Source organism: Myotis myotis, unplaced genomic scaffold, assembly GCF_014108235.1.
Source record: "Myotis myotis isolate mMyoMyo1 unplaced genomic scaffold, mMyoMyo1.p scaffold_m19_p_35, whole genome shotgun sequence".
In the NCBI taxonomy this organism is placed as follows: domain Eukaryota; kingdom Metazoa; phylum Chordata; class Mammalia; order Chiroptera; family Vespertilionidae; genus Myotis; species Myotis myotis.
Genome location: NW_023416341.1, coordinates 1,872,546 through 1,892,615, shown reverse-complemented (window position 1 = coordinate 1,892,615; position 20,070 = coordinate 1,872,546). Strand labels below are relative to the sequence as shown.

At 43.3% G+C, this 20,070-nt stretch overlaps 1 protein-coding gene across 5 annotated transcripts in view; it reads left to right on the top strand.

Moving 5' to 3' along the window:
• The window catches only part of XPO6 (exportin 6), a 131,155-nt gene that overhangs the window by 103,283 nt on the left and 7,802 nt on the right, over positions 1–20,070 (top strand). For all 5 annotated transcript variants that reach the window (XM_036303147.1, XM_036303152.1, XM_036303149.1 and 2 more), the window contains 7 exons: positions 196–288; positions 5,793–5,937; positions 8,418–8,564; positions 9,421–9,610; positions 18,086–18,241; positions 19,287–19,401; positions 19,571–19,742. In XM_036303147.1, coding sequence (XP_036159040.1) covers positions 196–288; positions 5,793–5,937; positions 8,418–8,564; positions 9,421–9,610; positions 18,086–18,241; positions 19,287–19,401; positions 19,571–19,742 — 1,018 coding nt within the window. The remainder of the gene's footprint in view (positions 1–195; positions 289–5,792; positions 5,938–8,417; positions 8,565–9,420; positions 9,611–18,085; positions 18,242–19,286; positions 19,402–19,570; positions 19,743–20,070) is intronic.

The window sequence follows — 20,070 nt, the reverse complement described above, 5'->3', positions numbered from 1 at the left end:
TTCTTAGACCTTTGTTGGTACCTGTCTATCTGTGTTATTTAAGTCCATAAGCTGCACGTTTTTTCTTTTCTTTCTTTTTTTTTTATTGCTTAAAGTATTACAAAGGGTATTACATATGTGTCCTTTTTTTTTTTTTTCCCCCCGCCCTTGACAATCCCCTGGCCTCCCCTTTCTTACCTGCTTTTTTGCCAACAGGTTGGTCAAAGTCACTCTGTATGGATCTCAGATAAAACTGTACAACATTGAAACTGCTGTGCCATCAGTATTGAAACCTGATCTCATTGATGTGTAAGTACAGAATTAGATGTTTGTATTCTCAGGAAATGTCCTCCAGCCCCAAATCATCTAATCTAATAAAAGAGAAACATGCAAATTGACTGTACCTTCGTTATGCCACAAACCACGCCCACCAGCCAATCAGAGTGACTATATGCAAATTAACCCAACCAAGATGGCGGTTGGCAGCCAGGGAGCTGGAGCAAGGAGGAGGCTTGGTTGCCCTGGCGATGGAGGAAGCCAAGCTTCCCGCCTGCCCTGGCCAGCTGTGGCCTCCGCTAAAGGCAACAAAGTTTCAATTATAGAAGATAAATAAATCCCAGATACCTGCTTCCAGCCAGCCTCCACTGGGAGCTTGGGTGGCTGGGGGCTGTGGCCAGCCTGCAAACAGCCATCAGCCCCTCACCCAGGCTGTCCAGGCACCCCAGCGGGGACCCCCACCCTGAAGGGACTGTAGCCAGCCTGCAAACAGCCATCAGCCACTCACCCAGGCTGGCCATACCATCATGGGTTTAGGGTCCCTGCTGGGGGGCTTGGCCAGCCTGCAAACAGCCATCAGCCCCTCACCCAGACTGGCCAGGCACCCCAGCAGGACCTCCCACCCTGAAGAGGGTGTGGCCAGCCTGAAAACGGCCCTCAGCCCCTCACCCAGGCTAGCCAGGCAACCCAGTGGGGACCCCCCACACTGAAGGGGCTGTGGCCAGCCTGCAAACAGGCATCAGCCCCTCACCCAGGTTGGCCAGGCACCCTAGGAGGGAACCATACCCTGAAGGGGCTATGGCCAACCTGCAATCAGCCATCAGCCCCTCACCTAGGCTGGCCAGGCACCCCAGCAGGACCCCTCTCCCTGAAGGGGGTGTGGCCAGCCTGACAACAGCACTTAGCCCCTCATCCAGGCTGGCCAGGCACTCCAGCGGGGACCCCCACCCTATAGGGGGTGTGGCCAGTCTGAAAACGGCCTTCAGCCCCTCACCCAGGCTGGCCAGGCACTCCAGCAGGACCCCTACCTGGACCCCCACCTTGATCCAGGACACCCTTCAGGAAAACCAACCAGCCCCCACCCATGCACCAGGCCTCTATCCTATATTATAAAAGGGTAATATGCAAATGGACCCTAACAGCAGAACGACTGGGAATGACTGGTCACTATGACACACACTGACCACCAGGGGGCAGACACTCAATGCAGGAGCTGCCCCCTTGTGGTCAGTGCGCTCCCACAGGGGGAGCTCTGCTCAGCCACAAGCCAGGCTGACGGCTGCCAGTACAGCGGTGGTGGCGGGAACCTCTCCCGCCTCCTCAGCAGTGCTAAGGATGTCCGACTGCAGCTTAGGCCTGCTCCCTGCTGGCAAGTGGACATCCCCCGATGGCTCCTGGGCTGCCAGAGGAATGTCTGACTGCCAGCTTAGGCCCAATCCCCCCAGGTAGCGGGCCTAAGCCAGCAGGTGGACATCCCCCGAAGGGTCCCAGACTACGAGAGGGCACAGGCCAGGCTAAGGGACCCCCCCCCCCCCCGCCCCGAATGCACAAATTTTTGTGCACCGGGCCTCTAGTTTTATAGATAAAAAGAAACAGTAGTGCCTGCCTTGAAAAGGAGTGAAACTCCCATTTCCAAACCTAGAAGAGAGAAAGGTTGTTTGATTGTATACATGGGGGCAGGGGTGGTTGGAGTAAGAGGACTTCATCCGGCAGACACGACCTGGGAGTAGAGGCTAGGAGTAAGCATTTCGGGAGGAAAGAACAGCACAAGCCAACACAGTGTTGGGGAGTCACACAGTTGGGAGGTGGTGAGCAGTTTGTGTAGTGGGAGATGAGGCTGATAGGTATGTTGGTACTAAAGTGGAAACACCTTGAATGCCATTAATCTCCTATGGAACAGTAGGTAAAACCAGTGTACAAAAGAGTTCCTTGGGGAACACATTCCTTCAGAGACTGATGACAGAAGACAGCATAGTCTCAGATATCTGCATGTTACACAAGGACTTTGGGTAATTTTGAAACAGGACATCCATGGACCACACTATGAGAAACTTTATAGATGGTGGGAAGCCATTAGGAAAGTGACACATAGAAGTGATAGAGCAATGATTTTCAACCTTTTTCATCTCATGACACATATAAACATTACTAAAATTACTAAAATTTTGCTGATCTGACAAAAGTATAATTTTGATTCACACCAGATGGCTGTTGTCATTTTTTTTTTTTGACAATCTAAAGGAAAAGAGGTCAGTGCCCTTGACTAAAATAGTCAGGTGTTGCATGTTTTAGAAGTCCTTTTGGCATGTCGGTTGAAAATCATTGGGATAGAGGAGTGGGAACGAGAGATGGGCCATATCCCAGAGATCACACTGCCCTGAAGGCTTGCTCTAGACTGGAGCAGGGACTGGCAAATGATGGCTGATGCCAAATCCGGGCCACTACCAGCTTTTGTAAGTAGAGTTTTATTGGCACACAGCCATGCCCATGCATTTACATATTGTCTGTGGCTGCTTTTTTACTTCAGTGGCAGAATTGAATAGTTGTGAACAGGGTATAAGGCCTGCAAAGCCTAAAATATTTATACTGGATTTTACAGAAAAAGTTTGCTGACCCCTGTTCTAGAACATTCTTGAGCTATAAATTAGGTAAATGATAGAAAGGGAATCTTTTTTATTATGGTGGTTTACATTTTTTAAAATACTGCTTTCCTTTTTGAGAATTTAAAGAAAGCTGTGAAGTTTTTCCTGAGAAAGACGCTAATTTCATAAACACAATACCTTGTAGACAATTTCAGGAAGTTGTAAGTCCCTTCGTTCAGCCTCTAAGAGCTCTACAAATCTGATAGGTAGACTGAAATTCTCAGACTCAAAAGGCAGACTCTGATGTCCTTCCTCCTTACTTTTGGTACTCAGAACTTAAGTAAAGGGATCAATGGGTTCTAAATACAAAATAACTACCTGGTCACTATGGATTTTAAATTCGCAAGACCTCTATTTTCTCTTCTTTTGTTTTGTTATATGTTTTTATTGATTTCAGAGAGAGGAAGGGAGAGGGAGAGAGAGATAGATACATCAATAAGAGAGAATCATCGATTGGCTGCCTCCTGCAACCTCCCCCCTTATTGGGGATCAAGCCCACAACCCAGGCATGTGCCCTGACCGGGAATCGAACCATGACCTGGTTCATAGGTCAACTCTCAATTATTGACCCACACTGGCCAGGCCTCAACACTTGTATTTTCTTACTTTAAGGTACTTAGTACCTGCAGCAGGAAAATAAAATTAACTCTTAAACTCTTAAGCTAGACTCATCAATTATAAATGTTTTGCCACATTTGCCCTTGTTACTTGTGCTTTCTCTCTGTGTACACATGTGCTCACATACATATTTTGTGTGATCTATTTGAAAATAAATTGCAGACAATATGTCACTTACCAAGAAGTCCTTTAGCATGTATCCTCTAGTAGCAAGGACATTCTTTTACATAACCATAATAGTACTAGAGGCCAGGTGCATGAAATTTGTGCACAGGTACGGTGCCTAGGCCTGGCCTGCGATCAGGGCCATCTTCCCTGGATGCCGGCAGCTGGCCCTGCTCCCAGCCACCACCCACCTCCAGTTCCCCAGGCGATCGGAGCCTGCCAGCCGGGGGAGGGATCAAGAAGTCGGCCGTTCTGCCTGTTCACCGGCCCTGCCCCCGCCGTTGGTCACCCTCTGTGTGTGGGGTGATCCTCGGGGCAGGGGCCTTGGCCTGGCACTGCCCATGTCCCCTGCCACCCACGCTCAGTTCCCCATTTGCCATCAGGTGATGGGAGCCTGCCGGCTGGGGAAAGGGACCAAGTGGTGGTCAGTGCGCCTCATGGTGACTGGTCGAGCAGTTGTTCTGGTCGGTCTGCTGTTAGGGTCAATTTGCATATTACCCTTTTATTATATAGGATTATCAACAGTCAAAAACTCATGGATACAGCAATATCATGTACTTTTGAAAGAGAGAATACATATACATATATATGTCTATATATTCCATATTCAAATTTCCCCAGGAATGCCCTTTCCTTTTTTTCTTTTTATTTAAAACCTAACTAATTATGAATCACAAATTAAATTTGTCTCTTATAATCTAGAACACTTCTCCCAATTGTGCATGTTGCAGGGAAGAGGAATGGAGAGAGGCAGGGAGAGAGGGAGAGACCTTTTGGAGATTCAGCCCTTAAAATTTATTTTTTAAAGCAAATCTTAAAATCTGGATTTGTCCAGTTGTCTTTCCACTATAGTAATTGATTGAGGTCAAACGTTTTTAGCAAGAATACTACATAGGTGGTGGTGTGTCCTTCCTCTTGTATCTTGTCTGGAGGTTGTTGAGGTCAATTTGCCCTGTAATTGTTGATGCTAAGTTTGATTTTAAAATGCCTTTGTCCTAGTGCTGTCCATTGAAAGATCCTAGTAGCAATGAACCCCCAGTAGCACTGCTACCCCTAGTATCCAGGCTCTTGGTTTCTAAGGTACATTCTCCACTAAAAGGAACCAGCGCTCCTTGGAGAAATGTTCCGAGTTTGGGGCAGGATGATCCTGGAAAATCTTACTGAGTCAGTAAGGAGGGAAGTGCTCAGTGAATGTCAGGAACATAGGAAAGGGAAACAGGGATTAGCTTGAAAGGATTCTCCCAGCTGGACTTGATAATTTGATCAAGGAAGAATAAGATGATAATAGATTATAACCTTGAATATAAGAATCCATGCATCTACAGTGATTTAAAAAAAGATGGGGCCTGAGCCGGCTTGGCTCAGTGGATGGAGCATCAGCCTGCGAACTGAAAGGTCCCAGGTTCGATTCCAGTCAAGGGCACAGGCCTGGGTTGTGGGCTGGATCCCCAGTGGGGGACTTGCAGGAAGCAGCCAATCAATGATTCTCTTTCATTATGGATGTTTCTATCTCTCCCTCTTCCTTCCTCTCTGAAATCAATAAAAATATATATACTAAAAAAAAAAAGATGGGAAGGGAAAGCTCTTTTTTACAGAAGAATGCCAGCTAATGAACAGGAAAAGAAAGATAGAATTAGAAAAATCAGAATTTGAGTTGTCCCATGGCCAGATAGAACATATGATCTGATGGAGAATCTTAGGTCAAGCTTACTTACAAAGCTCTCATACATGGCAGTTGTCTGCAGCCTGGTCTGTAGCTATGGATGTTACATTTTTACTAGTTCCCAAAGTCAGCACATTATCACTTAAGTTCTTTGGTTCTGTTTTTTATTTATTATTCTCTCAGGGATGTTCACATGTGTCAGAGAAAGATTAAATAAGATCTGATAGACATTTACTAACTGCCTTTTGTATTCTGGGCATTGATGGCAAGATTTAGATGATGAGTTTTAATTTTTAGGTTTGATATCAACAAGTAAATGATTTCCATGGGGTTGGACAGATCCTGAAACAGTAAATGCAGTGGATGGAATTTTTACTTTCTATGGAAATACTTAATGCTAATATACTTGACTTTAACCTTTAAAATCGCATCTTCTCTCCTTTTTGCAGGCATGCCCAGTCCCTGGCCGCCCTGCAGGCATACTCTCACTGGTTAGCACAGTATTGCAGTGAAGCGCATCGGCAGAACACCCAGCAGTTTGTCACACTCATCTCCACGACCATGGATGCAGTCACACCTCTAATCAGCACCAAGGTCTGGAAACAGTTAAAGCTACACCTGTTATCTACCTGAGTCTGTCTTGTCCATGTACCCATTTATTATCCAATCAAAATATTACAGAGCAGTAGACTCGTCATATCACTGAAATATAACACATGCCATTTCATGTTCCTTTTTAGTTGTAAACCACTTAATGCAAATATAACTTTATATTTTTAGTTCTCTAAGTCCCACATGAAAAAGTAAAATATGGTTCAGATTTATAGATTGAAATGTGATGGTACTCTTTAATCTCTTCCTCCAAAACATTTCCCTTTCCCCAGTAAGCACTGTCTATGCTTGTGTATCCTTCAGAGATGTTTCTTTTTACATACACAAGTGAAAGTCTGTATTTAGCTGGAGATACAGCTGCTTTTGCTTAACAGTATGCTTCGGAGACTTACATGTATAAAGCAGCTTCAGCTTTTCAAACTGCCCCGTGTTTTGTAGTGGGGATAGATTATAATTTCCTTATTGATGGAAATTATATCCTTGTAGGATCGGTTGCTACAAGTGGAATTGCTGGGTTGAAGGTTATATCCATGTAAACTTTGATAGGTTCTATTAAGTTGTCCTCCAGCAAGATCAGGTTGCATTATTTGAGGGTATACATGCTTGTTGTTTTTTGGGTTTTTTTATGGTTTTAGTCATACATAGCATTCTGTACCACTATTAATAGGATAATGTATTATTTTTCATAAGTTTCTATTGTGTTTATAATTGTAATTTATAAAAAATACCCCACACAGGGTATGTTTCATAATAGCCATTGCTGGACGTTTGACAGCTGCCATTTTTTTTTAGTTATTTTTAAATTTTTATTTATTTTTTTATTGATTTCAGAGAGGAAGGGAGAGGGGAGAAAGAGATAGAAACATCAATGATGAAAGAGAATCATTGATTGGCTGCCTCCTGCATGCCCCCTATTGGGGATTGAGCCTGTAACCCTGGCATGTGCCCTTGACCGGAATCGAACCTGGGACCCTTCAGTCTGCAGGCTGACGCTCTATCCACTGAGCCAAACCAGCTAGGGCTGATAGCCGCCATTTGGAAAAAGCCATTACAGATACTTCTGAAAAGCGTGTATTTATGAATGTAACTTTATTTTTTAGGTAATTTCCTTAGAATAAGTGGGATTATCGTGTTAAAGGTTTTGTGCTTCTAGGAAATTATAGTAATACTAGAGGCTCAGTGCACGAAAATCTGGTTCCTCAGCCTGGCCTGCGCCCTCTCGTATTCTGGAACCGTTGGAGGATGTCCACCTGCTGGCTTAGGCCCGCTCCCCTGGGGATCGGGCCTAAGCTGGCAGTCAGACATCCCTCTGGCAGTCTGGGGCTCTCGGGGAATGTCCGACTAACGGCTTAGGCCTGGGCCTAAGCCATTAGTCAGACATCCTTAGCACTGCTGCGGAGGCAGGAGAGGTTCCTGCCACCACTGCTGTGCTGGCCAGCCATGAGCCAGCTTCTGGCTGAGCGGCATTCCCCCTATGGAAGCGCACTGACCACCAGGAGGCAGCTCCTGCATTGAGCGTCTTCCCCCTGGTGGTCAGTGTGCATCATAGCGATCAGTCGTTCGGCCATTTGGGTCAATTTGCATATTACCCTTCCATTATATAGGATTTATTTCCTAAGCATTCTATGTGTCCTTGACTCTTTTGTGTGTGGTTTTCACCCTAGTCTTATCAGCATTAGGTCTTGTCTACAAAAAGTTTTCCTTTTTTTTAATCTGAAAAGTTCCATTATGGTACTTGAATCAGGTTTTTGATTGGCATGTTGAGATAAAGGAAGTAGGAGAGCCTGGCATGATAGATGGAGTGCCAAGGTGGGGGTGGAGAGAGATCTCGGCTTGGTTGGAGCAAGAGGAGTGAGACGAATAGTCTGCAGCTATTTTAATGAAATGCCAAGGAGCTTACCATGGGATTTAAGAGGTGATAGTGAACAAATGGTTCCCTGAGTTCAAAGATGCCGGTGAATATGAACAGGAGGAACTGGAGATGGTGATCCTAGCTGGAAGGCAGGAGCTGTGGACATGGTAAAGAAGATGCCTTTTATTTTTTTAAAGAATGTTATTGGAATTTCTTCTTTTCAAAAAAATCTATTTTTATTGATTTTCAGAGAGGAAGGAAGAGGGAAAGAGAGATAGAAACATCAATGATGAAAGAGAATCATTGATCAGCTGTCTCTTGCGTGCCCCTACTGGGGATTGAGCCCACAACCTGGGCATGTGCCCTTGACCAGAATCGAACCTGGACCCTTCAGTCTGCAGGTGGACACTCTATCCACTGAGCCAAACCAGCTGGGGCAAGAAGATGCCTTTGTGGTGGGCATCAGCATAGGAAAGCTCCTTTGAGATAGAGCCGATGTGGTACAATTTGGCAGCCAAGAACTATATTTAGCTTGTGGCTGCCTCATCAAGGTTCTTCTAATACAATCTCAGGGGATACAGGGGGCTGCCATGTCCTCTTCCCTTTTCAGGTCCAAGACAAGCTGCTGCTATCTGCGTGCCACCTGCTGGTTTCACTGGCCACCACTGTGAGGCCCATCTTTCTGATCAGCATCCCCTCAGTGCAGAAAGTGTTCAACAGAATCACCGATGCCTCTGCTCAGCGACTTGTTGATAAGGTGAGGCCCAGGGTTACCCTGGAGTCACTGGAGTCGTGCAGCTCAGCCTCAGGGAGGCTGGGGAAGAAGAGTCTGGCCATTCTTTCTGCACCCGGACGTCATAGGCCAGGCCACCACAGACGGCTTTCTTACACGTGCGGCACGGACGCAGCCTCACTGCTCTCTTGTCACGTCCTCCCCATCATGGCAGTCACTGTGTTGATCCAGACATAAAAAGTGCCTCCTAGGGACAGAGCTGGTGCTGCTTTTTTTTTATTTATTGAGATGAGGCTTATGCTGCTTTGAGAGCTAGAGATTTAGCTGGTGTTGTGAGAGCCTTTGCAATCTTTTGGTTTAAACAGTCTGTTTTTATTGTTACATGTTTGTTTTCTGAGGGTTGAGATGCCTCAGATAAGTATATTCTCTTAAAGTCCTAGGAAGCTCAGTTTAGACGTGTAGAAACAAACAAACAAGGCTGGAGTCAGAGGGGGGTCACAGCAGTTAGGTAAGAGCACCTGGATGTGAACGAATTGCTTCGGACCAGCACCCTCTTATTAGTAATAGCCTGCTCTGATAGCGCTGCCGAGGGCTCAGAGGCCAGCAGCAGAGAGACGGGTGAAGGCCAGGGTCTGGTCCGTGATGCTTCCAGGACCACAGTAATTACTGAGACTGGCTGGCCCTCGGCTGTGCTAGATCCAAAATTGGTATTACTGCTTCACTTTCTTTTCCTCCCAGGGTTCCCTCAGAGTTGAACCAAAGCCCCAGGTACACGTTATAAGAAAGGAGCCTGGAGCCTGAGCTCAGTGTGTGTGTAGTGGGTGCTAAAGACTGTTGTTCTTGAACTTCTCATCATGGATGCCTTTGGGGTCTCTTCCAGGCTCAGGTGTTGGTGTGCCGAGCCCTCTCCAACATCCTGCTGCTTCCATGCGCAAACCTCTCAGAGAGTGAGCAGCAGTGGCCCATGCGCTCCGTCAACCATGCCAACCTCATCTTCGCACTCTCCCGGGACTATCGCAACCTGAAACCCAGTGCTGTCGCCTCTCAGAGGAAGATGCCCCTGGATGATAGTAAGTGGCCCCTGGGCAGGGACATCCCAGGGAGATCGATAGGGCAGGCATTGTCCTTCCTTTGTAGCAGATGGGATTTGCACCTGAGGTTCCTGAGTCAGACTTGGGGTATAACCCTCTGACCTGTGAATTCAGTGAACACATCAACTGGACCTGTTTCCTGAATGCAGGGTGCCCCTTCTCTCTCTTTAAGAAAAAGAAAAAAGTTTTTTATTAATTTCAGAAAGGAAGGGAGAGGGAGAGAGAGATAGAAACATCAATGATGAGAGAATCATTGATTGGCTGCCTCCTGCATGCCCCCTACTGGGGATCGAGCTGGCAACCCACGATGGGGAATTGAACCATGACCTCCTGGTTCATAGGTCAGTGTTCAACCACTGAGCCACACCAGCTGGGCCCCTTCTCTTGCTTAAAATGTAAAAAATAAGGAAAATGTTTATTGAAGGGCTGTGGCTAAAAAAAAAATCTTGCAGCATATTGATCCATTTCAGATAGTTGCATAAGCAAGCAGGGCAATTCACCTATACACACTGGGGGAAAAGTTTAAGAATTACGTGAAACTGTCGTTAACCTTTCTCCAAATAAATATTTCAGAGGCGTTGAAAGAGCTTGGTATCTTCACAAATGGCACTTTTAGTTGATTGTTTATATTAGAGGCAGAAAAATATGAATCAGGAGAACTTAATAGTTTCAGTAGAAGGTATCAGATTTCTCTGAAAAATCTTCCTGAAATAATTACTTAAAAATGCAGTCTGTTTTCACAATAAGAAAACAATGGGACATTATTGGGCAACATTATTTATAGAATGTTAACAAAAATGCCATGTGAAATGTTAGAAATGATAAACACTCATCGTTTAAAAAACATTACTTTTATAATTAGGAACACTAACATATATGTTCATTGTTCAAAAATATTAGGGGGATAGGGGGACTGTGGGGGGATAAGGACACAATAAAGAAAATAAAAAGAAATATTAGAAGAGTGTAAAGTAGAAAAGAAAAACTCTTAAATCTCACCAGTTTTAGTACTTTACAAAGTAACCATTTTAAATAGCTTGTTGGATGAATGGCTGATTACTGAGGGCACACTGCATAAGGGCTTGCCTGCCTTAGCGATCTTCCATCAGCAAATCTCGGCTGTGCCAGCGTCGGCTGTCAGCGTCTGGTATTTGTCTGATCCTGAGTGTTTTACGTTCATTTAATTCTCATATCAGCCTTATGAGTTAGGTACTGTGAATTATCCTGATTTTATCCATGAGGAAACTTAAGATATGGGAAGGTTAAGTAACTTGCTCAGGGGTAAGATACAGCTACTATAGAACGGTGCTTTATCAAGTTTAATGGTCTTCCTTTCTTACTTTATCTTACATCCTACATCAGTCAGCATAGGCTAGGTTATGCTATGTGTGAGAAATAATCCCCACAGCTTAGTGGCTTACTACAGGAAAACACTTGTTTCATGTTAATTCCACATGTCCAGCGTGGGTCAGGGTTTGGGAAGGTTCTGCTCATTCCAGAACCTAGGCTTATGAAGGGTCCATTTCAGTTTGTGGTTACACTAGGAAGGGCTCTTGCTTAGAAGTGACACTTATTTCCACTCATTTTGTTGTCCAGGACGTATGGCCATGGTTCACATAGCGGGTGGAAAGTGTGATGCCACCAGGTGCTGGAAATATTTGCTGAATAGGTTTAATGATTTCCACAATGAGCATAATTAAAAACATAGTTAGCATTTGTGGAGTGTGTACTGTGTGCCAGGTGTGGGCTGAGAACTTCATATACATGATTTCATTTAGTCTTCCCTATAGTCCTGTGGGTGTATAGCTTATTATCCTCATTCTCCAAGTGACCAAATGAAGGCCTGGAAAGGTTTTTCTAACTCAACTTTATACTTTGAAAATTTTTCTAACCTACAGACAGTTGAAAAAATAAGAAAATGAACAATTGTGTATCTCTCATCAGGATTCACCAGTTGTTAATATTCTGCCACATTTGTGTTCTTCTCCACTCACACATACCTTTTCTTTTTTAACGGAGCCGTTTACAGTAAGTTGCAGACATTGGCATTTTATTCCTGAATATTTAAACTTTATTTTTGAGAACAAGATATTCTCATATATAACCAAAACGCCATAACACAACCAAGCTGTGTAACATTGTTATAATAATGTCATCTATATTATAGACGTGTCCACATTTTCCCTAGTCATTTCCAAAATATCCTGTGTTGCTTTTTAAAAATCCAGGATCCAACCAAGGATCATGTGTTGTATTTGGTTTCCATACCTCTTTAGTCTATTTTAATATAGAAAAGCATTCCTGTTTTTTCTTTTTCATGACATTGACATGTTTGAAGAGTCCAGGCCTGTTGTTTTGGTGGAATATACTATAATCTTGTTCTGATTGCTTCCAGCAATTTTTGGCAGAAATACTACAGTGATACGTAGTTCCTATTGCATTGCTTCAGGCCAAGCATGTCAAACTCAAAGGCTAACACGGGCCAAAAAAACAAGGTTTAAGTTTATGTGGGCCACAAAAAAACCCAAAAGCTTTGATTTTCATAGAAACATAGGTTTATTTCGATAGAGACATGCTAAATACAAAGGGCTGAAATAAATGAATCATCGTTAACATAAAATAATAGAACATTTTAATAAAATGCACAAATTAATAAGCGTAACGGAAACAATCCTATTTTTCTTGTTCTCCAAAAGCAAAATATTTCCTGTTGCGCACACCAAACAAGTCAGTCCAAAACTAATGATGTGGCAGTTGGCTGCTAAAATATTCGCTGCAAGTATTAGTGGAGAGAAATGGTGCGCCTGCTCATACGTCCTGGACAACAAAATGAGTGGAAATAAGTGTCACTTCTAAGCAGTGCGCGTAAGGGAAATGAATGCAACGTGACTATAGTAATCAGTCATTAGCGAACGTTGTAGTTCGTTATTATTAATTATGTATAACAGGATATTGTAAAAATTAAGTTATGAAATTTTATTAAAACGTTTCTTACATACCATTATATTGGCTGGGCCGTAAAAATATTCCTTGTGGGCCACATGCTGCCCGCAGCAAGTTGGACATGCTTGCTTCCGGCACTGCCTGCCAGTCTGCTGTAAAGGTGCCCCCCTGCCCCACATGGCAAGTGTAGGTTACTCAGGGTCAAAGAGAAGGAGTTGGGGGGCAGAAGTCAGATGGGTCTGCATGGCCCCAGTCCCTTGCTCTTTAACACATTGCCCTCTCTTCTAGAAAGGATTGTTTTTAATCGCTTTATAATATCATAGCCTATGAAGTTCCACAAGTTACATACCTATTCTATTACAATATATTTAATGATACTTTCAGTTTTTTACTTGCACATTTTTGGGAATAAATCTTTGTTCCTACTTCAATTTCTTTACACATCAGAGGATCAGATTTGGGTTTCTTGACTCGGCCTTTTCTCCTAAACATCTTTCCTTTTCCTTTTGTATTCTTGGGGAAATGTCTGTCCCAGGGGCAGTTTCATGGCTTGGTAAAAGTCCCTGTGCTGTAGTGGTTGTGAGTGAGTGGCTCCTTGATCAGTGCTATAGGTGTGCCTTTTGTTTTCTTTCCAACTGCCTTTACTGGGCCAGGTCATTATCTTCTGTCATGCTCAGTCCTGTGAGGGAGGTGGTATCTGTCCCCATCTTCAGATGAAGAAACCGAGACTCAGAATCTAGGAGTCATGAGTCAAACCCGATTTCATCAACCTCCAGAGCATGGACTCTTTCTGTGTACCCTTCCCTGGAAGCCTCTTCAGTCCCCAGAGGCTGGTGAGTTCGGGGGGCAGGGCGATCCAGAGAGCACAGCCAGGTGCAGGGCGGCTCTGGCAATTTAGCCCGGAGCTGTGCCAGGGTGGAGGCTGCTGAGCTCAGGCTGAGCCGAGTGGGCTTCTTGAGGAAGCAGTGTCTAGGGGATGAGCTCCCCATCAGTGCTGGGGGATGATGACAGAGTTTCTCCTCTGGGCCTTCTGATAGACCAGACGCGTTGCCAGGATTATCCTGAACCTTGTCTCTGATTGTCACAGCAACCCTGCAGAGGGGGGCTGTTGGCTGTCCTCAGTGGACAGACAAGAATCCTGCCTGCGTGTGTAGCCATCTGCTGATCATCTGCCGTTCACATCCAGGGTCCTCTGGCCCCCTCTTTCTTCTGAGCTGCTGTTTGCTGGCCCCTGGCTGTTTCCCGTGCGCTGTATGCAGTCATCCAGTGAGCTCACACCTTAGGGTATTGTTAGAAGTATATGTTGTCAACGTATACAGCATAATAATAATTATACCTGTGGTCACAGGCCCATTATTTAAGCATTTTATTTCTGAACACATCAGCGGTAGATGTTGTCACCCTCAAAAGTAAAATAGCCGATTATCGTACCAGCATTATGGGTTTATTTGGGAATAGCAGACAATTGCAATCGGGACAAGCAAACTGTAGTAGCTTGTTGGAATTTCAATCTCCAGTCACCACATATAGTTCCTTTCTCAAGATCTCTTATCCATAAACTTTCTGTAATTTTTTATATCCAATTAGGTTATGTCTTATCTTTTTTCTTTCTTATTTTGGAACATTCATTTTACTTCAGGACAAAATTACTTTTTCTTCCCCTCTTACCAAAAACTGTTATCTCCATTCCTCATACCTTCTTTCATTGAAAATACACATCCTATTTTTTCATAGTCATTTTCTTTCTTTATTATTTTCTAGTTTTATTAAAAAAACACACACGTTTTTTTCCCTGATAATTTCAATTTTTTGGTTCAAATTGACCTCAATTTTAAACACTTATAAAGCTTATCTGAAAACAGAAATGTTCCCCACCGTTGTGGCTCAGTGGTTGAGCATTGACCTATGAACGAGGAGGTCATGATTTGATTCCCTGTCAGGGCACACGCCCTGGTTTTGGGCTCATCCCCAGTAAGGGTGCATGTGAGGCAGCCAATCGATGAAGTTTCTCTCATAGATGTTTCTATCTCCCTAACCCTAACCCTTCCTCTCTCTCTAAAAATCAATAAAGACATATTTAAAAAAGAAACGATGCAAGGCAGTTGTTACAGAATAATTGCAGGCTTACTCTTAGAGAATAGCATAATTGCCTCGAGTTACATTTAAGTGAATGTAAACTACATAATATAGTTAAAATCAGCCACGTGCTTTTTGGGATTATAGTATGCGATTCATTCATGTCTTTGTGAGACTGGGAATGATTAGAACAGTCAGGGGCAGTAGGATCCCGATATTACTGCTGAAGAGTATTGCTCCGTGTTGAGTAGGGAGAATAAAGATTTGAAAGATGGGACAACAACTAAAGTTATGGCAGACCTATAAATATCTTGGAAGCCACCACCAGAATTTCCGGCCATGCAAGTAATTATAAGAAATGGGGAAGTTCTTTTAAATAAAGATTACTGCCTGGCTACAAATCTAAAAAGACAAGGCAACAGAGTATGAGCCTATCAAAGAGCGATTATAGCCTGGCCTTGAGTTAGCACTGTGTGTGACAGGACAGAAAGGGTGCTTGTTCGTGTATTGGCCTTTTCAGCCGCTGCAGACACTTTGGTTTGCACAGTTCACTGTGGTATAAGCGCAGTGGCTTTCAAACATGTGGGGTCATTTCATAGCAAGAAATACAGTGTATATTATGGCCCATAAGTAACAAATAAGTTTAATAAATGGACATGTCTTTATTTTCAGTATATGCCATGCATGCACCCCATTTTGCATTTTATAAAATTATTCTCTTATTTATATATAGATAATAAATCTATAATCTGTAAATTATAGATAGAATTAAAGATATGTATTTTACATTTGTCAATATTGGCAAATGTAGATACTATGTATATTTTCTATTTAAGTAAATGTTAATCATCACTCAGCAATAATCTCTCACCACAGTTTGAAAACCAGGAAGTTGCAGTAAGTCTTTCTGGAGTAGGAGAAAGCTCTCATGGGAGTTCCATGACTGCCTCTCTTCCAAAGGGCTGCCTGCTGCTTTGTCTGCATTCTCTCAGCATCGATTCTCATCGTTTGTGCAGAATTAGTGCTTAGTACTCAAGTGTTAACATTTTCTCTTTGGTTCATTTGTATTTTTAGCTCTTCCAACTTTTTAAACTATTTAGAATCTTTGCTTTTCAGTGAAAAGTAGAAAGCAGGCAGTTGTGACTGTTTTTCATATATTAGCATCCAGTAATAAATTAACAGTTATAAATACATGTCAAAATTTTTGGAAGTATATTTTTTCTCATAATAAACTTTTGGGTAAAATTAAAATGCCAAAAGTGATTAAAATTATTTTTAGCATTTAATGTTTATCTAATTGGAAATGATTTAGATATTTAATGAGTATCTGTTACTTGATTTTGACCTTATTTGCATTTATTTAAATTACTTGTTTTTAACAATTATGCTTGGATTGGACATTAAACCAGCTAACCAATATCTTATTTTCCTTGCTGACAAATTTTGTAACAGATAATATGAACTTATTTGATTTTTCAGTAAATCTAGGTAAAATGAAAGTAAATAATTTGAAAGACATACCTGTTTTAATTAAACCAACAACCTGGAACTAACATTAATGTCAAACATATTCCCTGAAATTCATTTGGGTTAGTTTTGATTATATTTCTGAAAGTATACTTAATTTATATAAATGCTTAATCTTTTAAAGCTCATTAAATAGATTACAGATAAGTTTTGGTAATATCATTCAGAGATAGAAAAATATTACACACACACACACACACACACACACAATACAGATAGACACAGACTGATTTTTTAAAATATTAGCCATGTCTCAGGCATAAAACTCAAAAGAATAGTTGGATCCAAATTGTGTTTCTGGCAGATGGACTAAGTTAAGGTTACTTGTTCAGATAGCCAAAGTTTTATATTAAAGATTAAAAAAAATTTGCATGCTGTAAGGATCCTTTTTAAAACTGTTTTTGGGGTTACTTTGTCTCTTAAAAGCTTTTGCATACCAACCAAAGGATTCATTTCATTGTTTCTGAGAGGTTTGGAATTCTCTTTTAAGAGTGCCCCTTAAGGTGGACTAATTTAAAACAATTAGTAAATGGCCATTGTAATTCCAAACAGAAAGAGTACTCACCAGAAAGGGCAATGTCTTGATAAAAACAGAAAGGATAGATCCTTTATTACTATTACTTTGGTTAATTCTCATCTGATGATATTTTTTCCATTTATTGGTTGCCTCCCGCATGCAGTCGGGATCGAACCTGCAACCATGGTATGTGCCCTTGACCTGGAATCAAACCCGTGACCCTTCAGTGTCTAGGCTGACACGCTTAACTCCTGACCCACACTGGCCAGGGTAGTATGAAACCTTTAAATAGGTCCCAGACCAAGTCAGAGAGCTTAACCAAAGGGAGGGAGCTTGGCATCTTACAGATTTACCTCACCTAAAGGAAAAAGACAGTTCATGGAAGTGGGCAGAACAAAAGGCTCAAGCCGATGCCTCCCACAGTCCAGGGGTTGTTAGTTCCTCAGGGGCTTGTCTCCTTTGGATCCCACTTCTGATACCTTATAATGTCATCTCAAAAATAAACAGCCAGCTATTTTATCAGAAAAACAAGTCTATTAGGGAATAGCATGGAATTGCAGTATGGAACAAGAAAAATGTAGCAAGCTACAGGCAAATTCGAAGAGACGAAGGGTAGGACAGCTTTTATTAGCTTTTAGGAGGAAACTGGGGAGGGTTGTTTTGAACTGAAATTCATTGTAGGAGAACAAGAGTTTGAGGTTGTAGCAGTTTCTCATTTGGTGCAAGTGGGGGTTAGTGCATTATTGCTGGGGCAGGGAGGGATCTTTTTCTCTTGAAAGCAGATGAAATTGCTAAGTGAAAAATGACCTCCCGTGTCAGATAATTCTTACCTTCTTTCTGCTGGTTATGTAGTTTGCAACTAGTGGTGCATGTGTGAAAGGTCCCCCTTCAGGGCTTCCCAGCACCGTTGTAAAGTGAGGTTCCTTCATTTCATGATGTACATGGCAGGTGCTGTGTGGATTACCAGGCGAGGGTCAGATTTGGACTTGAAGGAGAGTGTTTGATCTGCATGTGTCCATTCTTGCCTGTGGTAATTATCTGTGACACTGGTTTTCTCACCAGTTTGTTCACCATTTTAGAGGCTTAAGTCTAAGGCACCTAACCTGAGGCTACATTTGATCTTTTCTTCTCTGTGGACTTGTTTCTGGTGGATAGAAGCAGAATAGAGGGAAAAACTGAGCAGGCACCTGGAGTTCTGACAGTAAGAAGGAAGAAAAAAAAAAAGGAAAGGAAAAAAAGGAGGGGGGAGGAGCTGGAGAGAGAAAGGAAATCAAGATGTCTGTGTCACTGTCCTCTAAATACCCTTGCAGATTTCCTCTCCTTCCCTTGTGTTTCCTCTTACTCTTAATCCTTAGACAAGTCATAACATGCAACTTAATCTTGATTTGCAGCCAAAGTGATTATCCACCAGACACTTAGTGTCTTAGAAGACATCGTGGAGAGTGTCTCCGGGGAATCCACCAAGTCCCGACAGATCTGCTACCAGTCACTGCAGGAATCCGTGCAGGTCTCCCTGGCCCTCTTTCCAGCTTATATTCACCAGTCAGGTAGGAGCTGGCCGCAGGCCGCACAAGGGCCCAAGTCCCTGCTTAGCTCTGTAGAGCACCCCCAGTCAGCAGTAGAGGCCTTGACCCTGAAAGCAGAGGGCAGTGAGGTTTGTGTGGGGTTCTGGGGCTCAGGCCCCAGGGAACCTTCACATGGGCCTTGCACCTCTGTCAGGTGGCACTGAGTTACTTGCCTCGTTTTTATTTTGAAGGCTTTGCCTTCTTCCAGTGTGGAACCTAAATGGCTGAGAGTACCAGGGCATTATATAGGAGAGGAAAGAGAGCTTTTTTCCACAAATGCTATTTACTTACACATATGGCAAGGTGGGTTTGAGGTGGTGCCCTGCACCCCGCTCTGCCACTGTCACTATGGGCTCTGTCTAGCTCTGAGCAGGTATATGAGAGCAGTTACAGTGGTAGTCTTGTCAGTCTTAGGAGATATTGGGGGTTTCTGAGTCAGCAAAAATTCACTGATTGCCTCTTGTAAGCAGAGTTTGTGTGGCTGGAGCTGAAACATACTATACAAGATGGTTGTTTAGATCTGGAAGTGAAACTACATTAAGTGGAACCCATGTTTTTTGACATTAATGCATTTAATGGCCCAGGGCCACGCATTCCGAATACACCTTCATTGTCCACTTTTAGTCACTTAACCCCTGACTTAACCCCCACTGCAGGGATTATTGATCATAGAGAGAAACAGCTAAAGCACTTTGGTGTTGACCCGATTGAATAGTTCCATCAGTATGTGTGCAAAACACTCCATCTGCAGTGAAAACTCTGAACTTGGCTGGGGCGGAGCGGCGAGGGAGGCTCCGTTTCCTATTTGGAGCCATCAGCAGAGGCTCGCTGCACCAGAGCTGTTTTCTCAGCATGTCCCTAATCATTTCCCACTTTCCGTCACCGGCTCTGATGGTGGGGGAAATTTCTTCAGCAGGAAGCCTTAGAGAGATGATAGAGCAGATTGCAAGAGGAAGTCTGTCAAGCCAGGGGCTTCCGTTTATCCCTGTGTGCAGGCCTCTGATCATTTGCTTTGTCCTTTGTTTAGATGTGACTGATGAGATGCTGAGCTTTTTCCTCACTTTGTTTCGAGGCCTTAGAGTACAGATGGGTGTGCCTTTCACTGAACAGATCATACAGACTTTCCTCAATATGTTTACCAGGTAACCACACACCTGTTGTCCACACTTTTCAAATTTTAAGGAGAAGTGGTGGGGCCCAGCTAGGAAGTGTGGGACTTTTTGCTCCTCTTCTTCACTTGCCACAGTGTTGGTTTCAAGCTGGTCCCAGAGAAACATTCCTTGGCTACTGTGTGGTTTCTTTTGTCTGCAGAGAACAATTAGCCGAGAGCATCCTCCACGAAGGCAGCACTGGCTGCCGGGTGGTCGAGAAGTTCCTGAAGATCCTGCAGGTGGTGGTACAGGAACCTGGCCAGGTGTTCAAGCCCTTCCTTCCTAGCATCATCTCCCTGAGCATGGAGCAGGTGTATCCCATCATCGCTGAGGTATAAGCGGCTGGGCTTGTCCTGTCCGATTGGGGAAGTAAGGAAAATGCATTGTGTTTTAAAGTTAATTTGTTATTTTATTTTACTTTTGTAAAATAATTTTTTCCAAGAAAGAATGCCTTTAGCTTGGTACAGTATTTTTATATTGGCTGAGTTAATTAGAACTAGTCTAGTGTAAGCAAGTCGGTTGGTAAAGATCAGCCTCCCTGGCAGAGAGTTTATAACTTTAGGTGAATATATAGTGTTCTACAGCAAACATAACGAGCTAGAGGCCCAGTACATGAAATTCCCACCACCGCCACTGTGCTCGCCATCCTGTGAGCCCAGC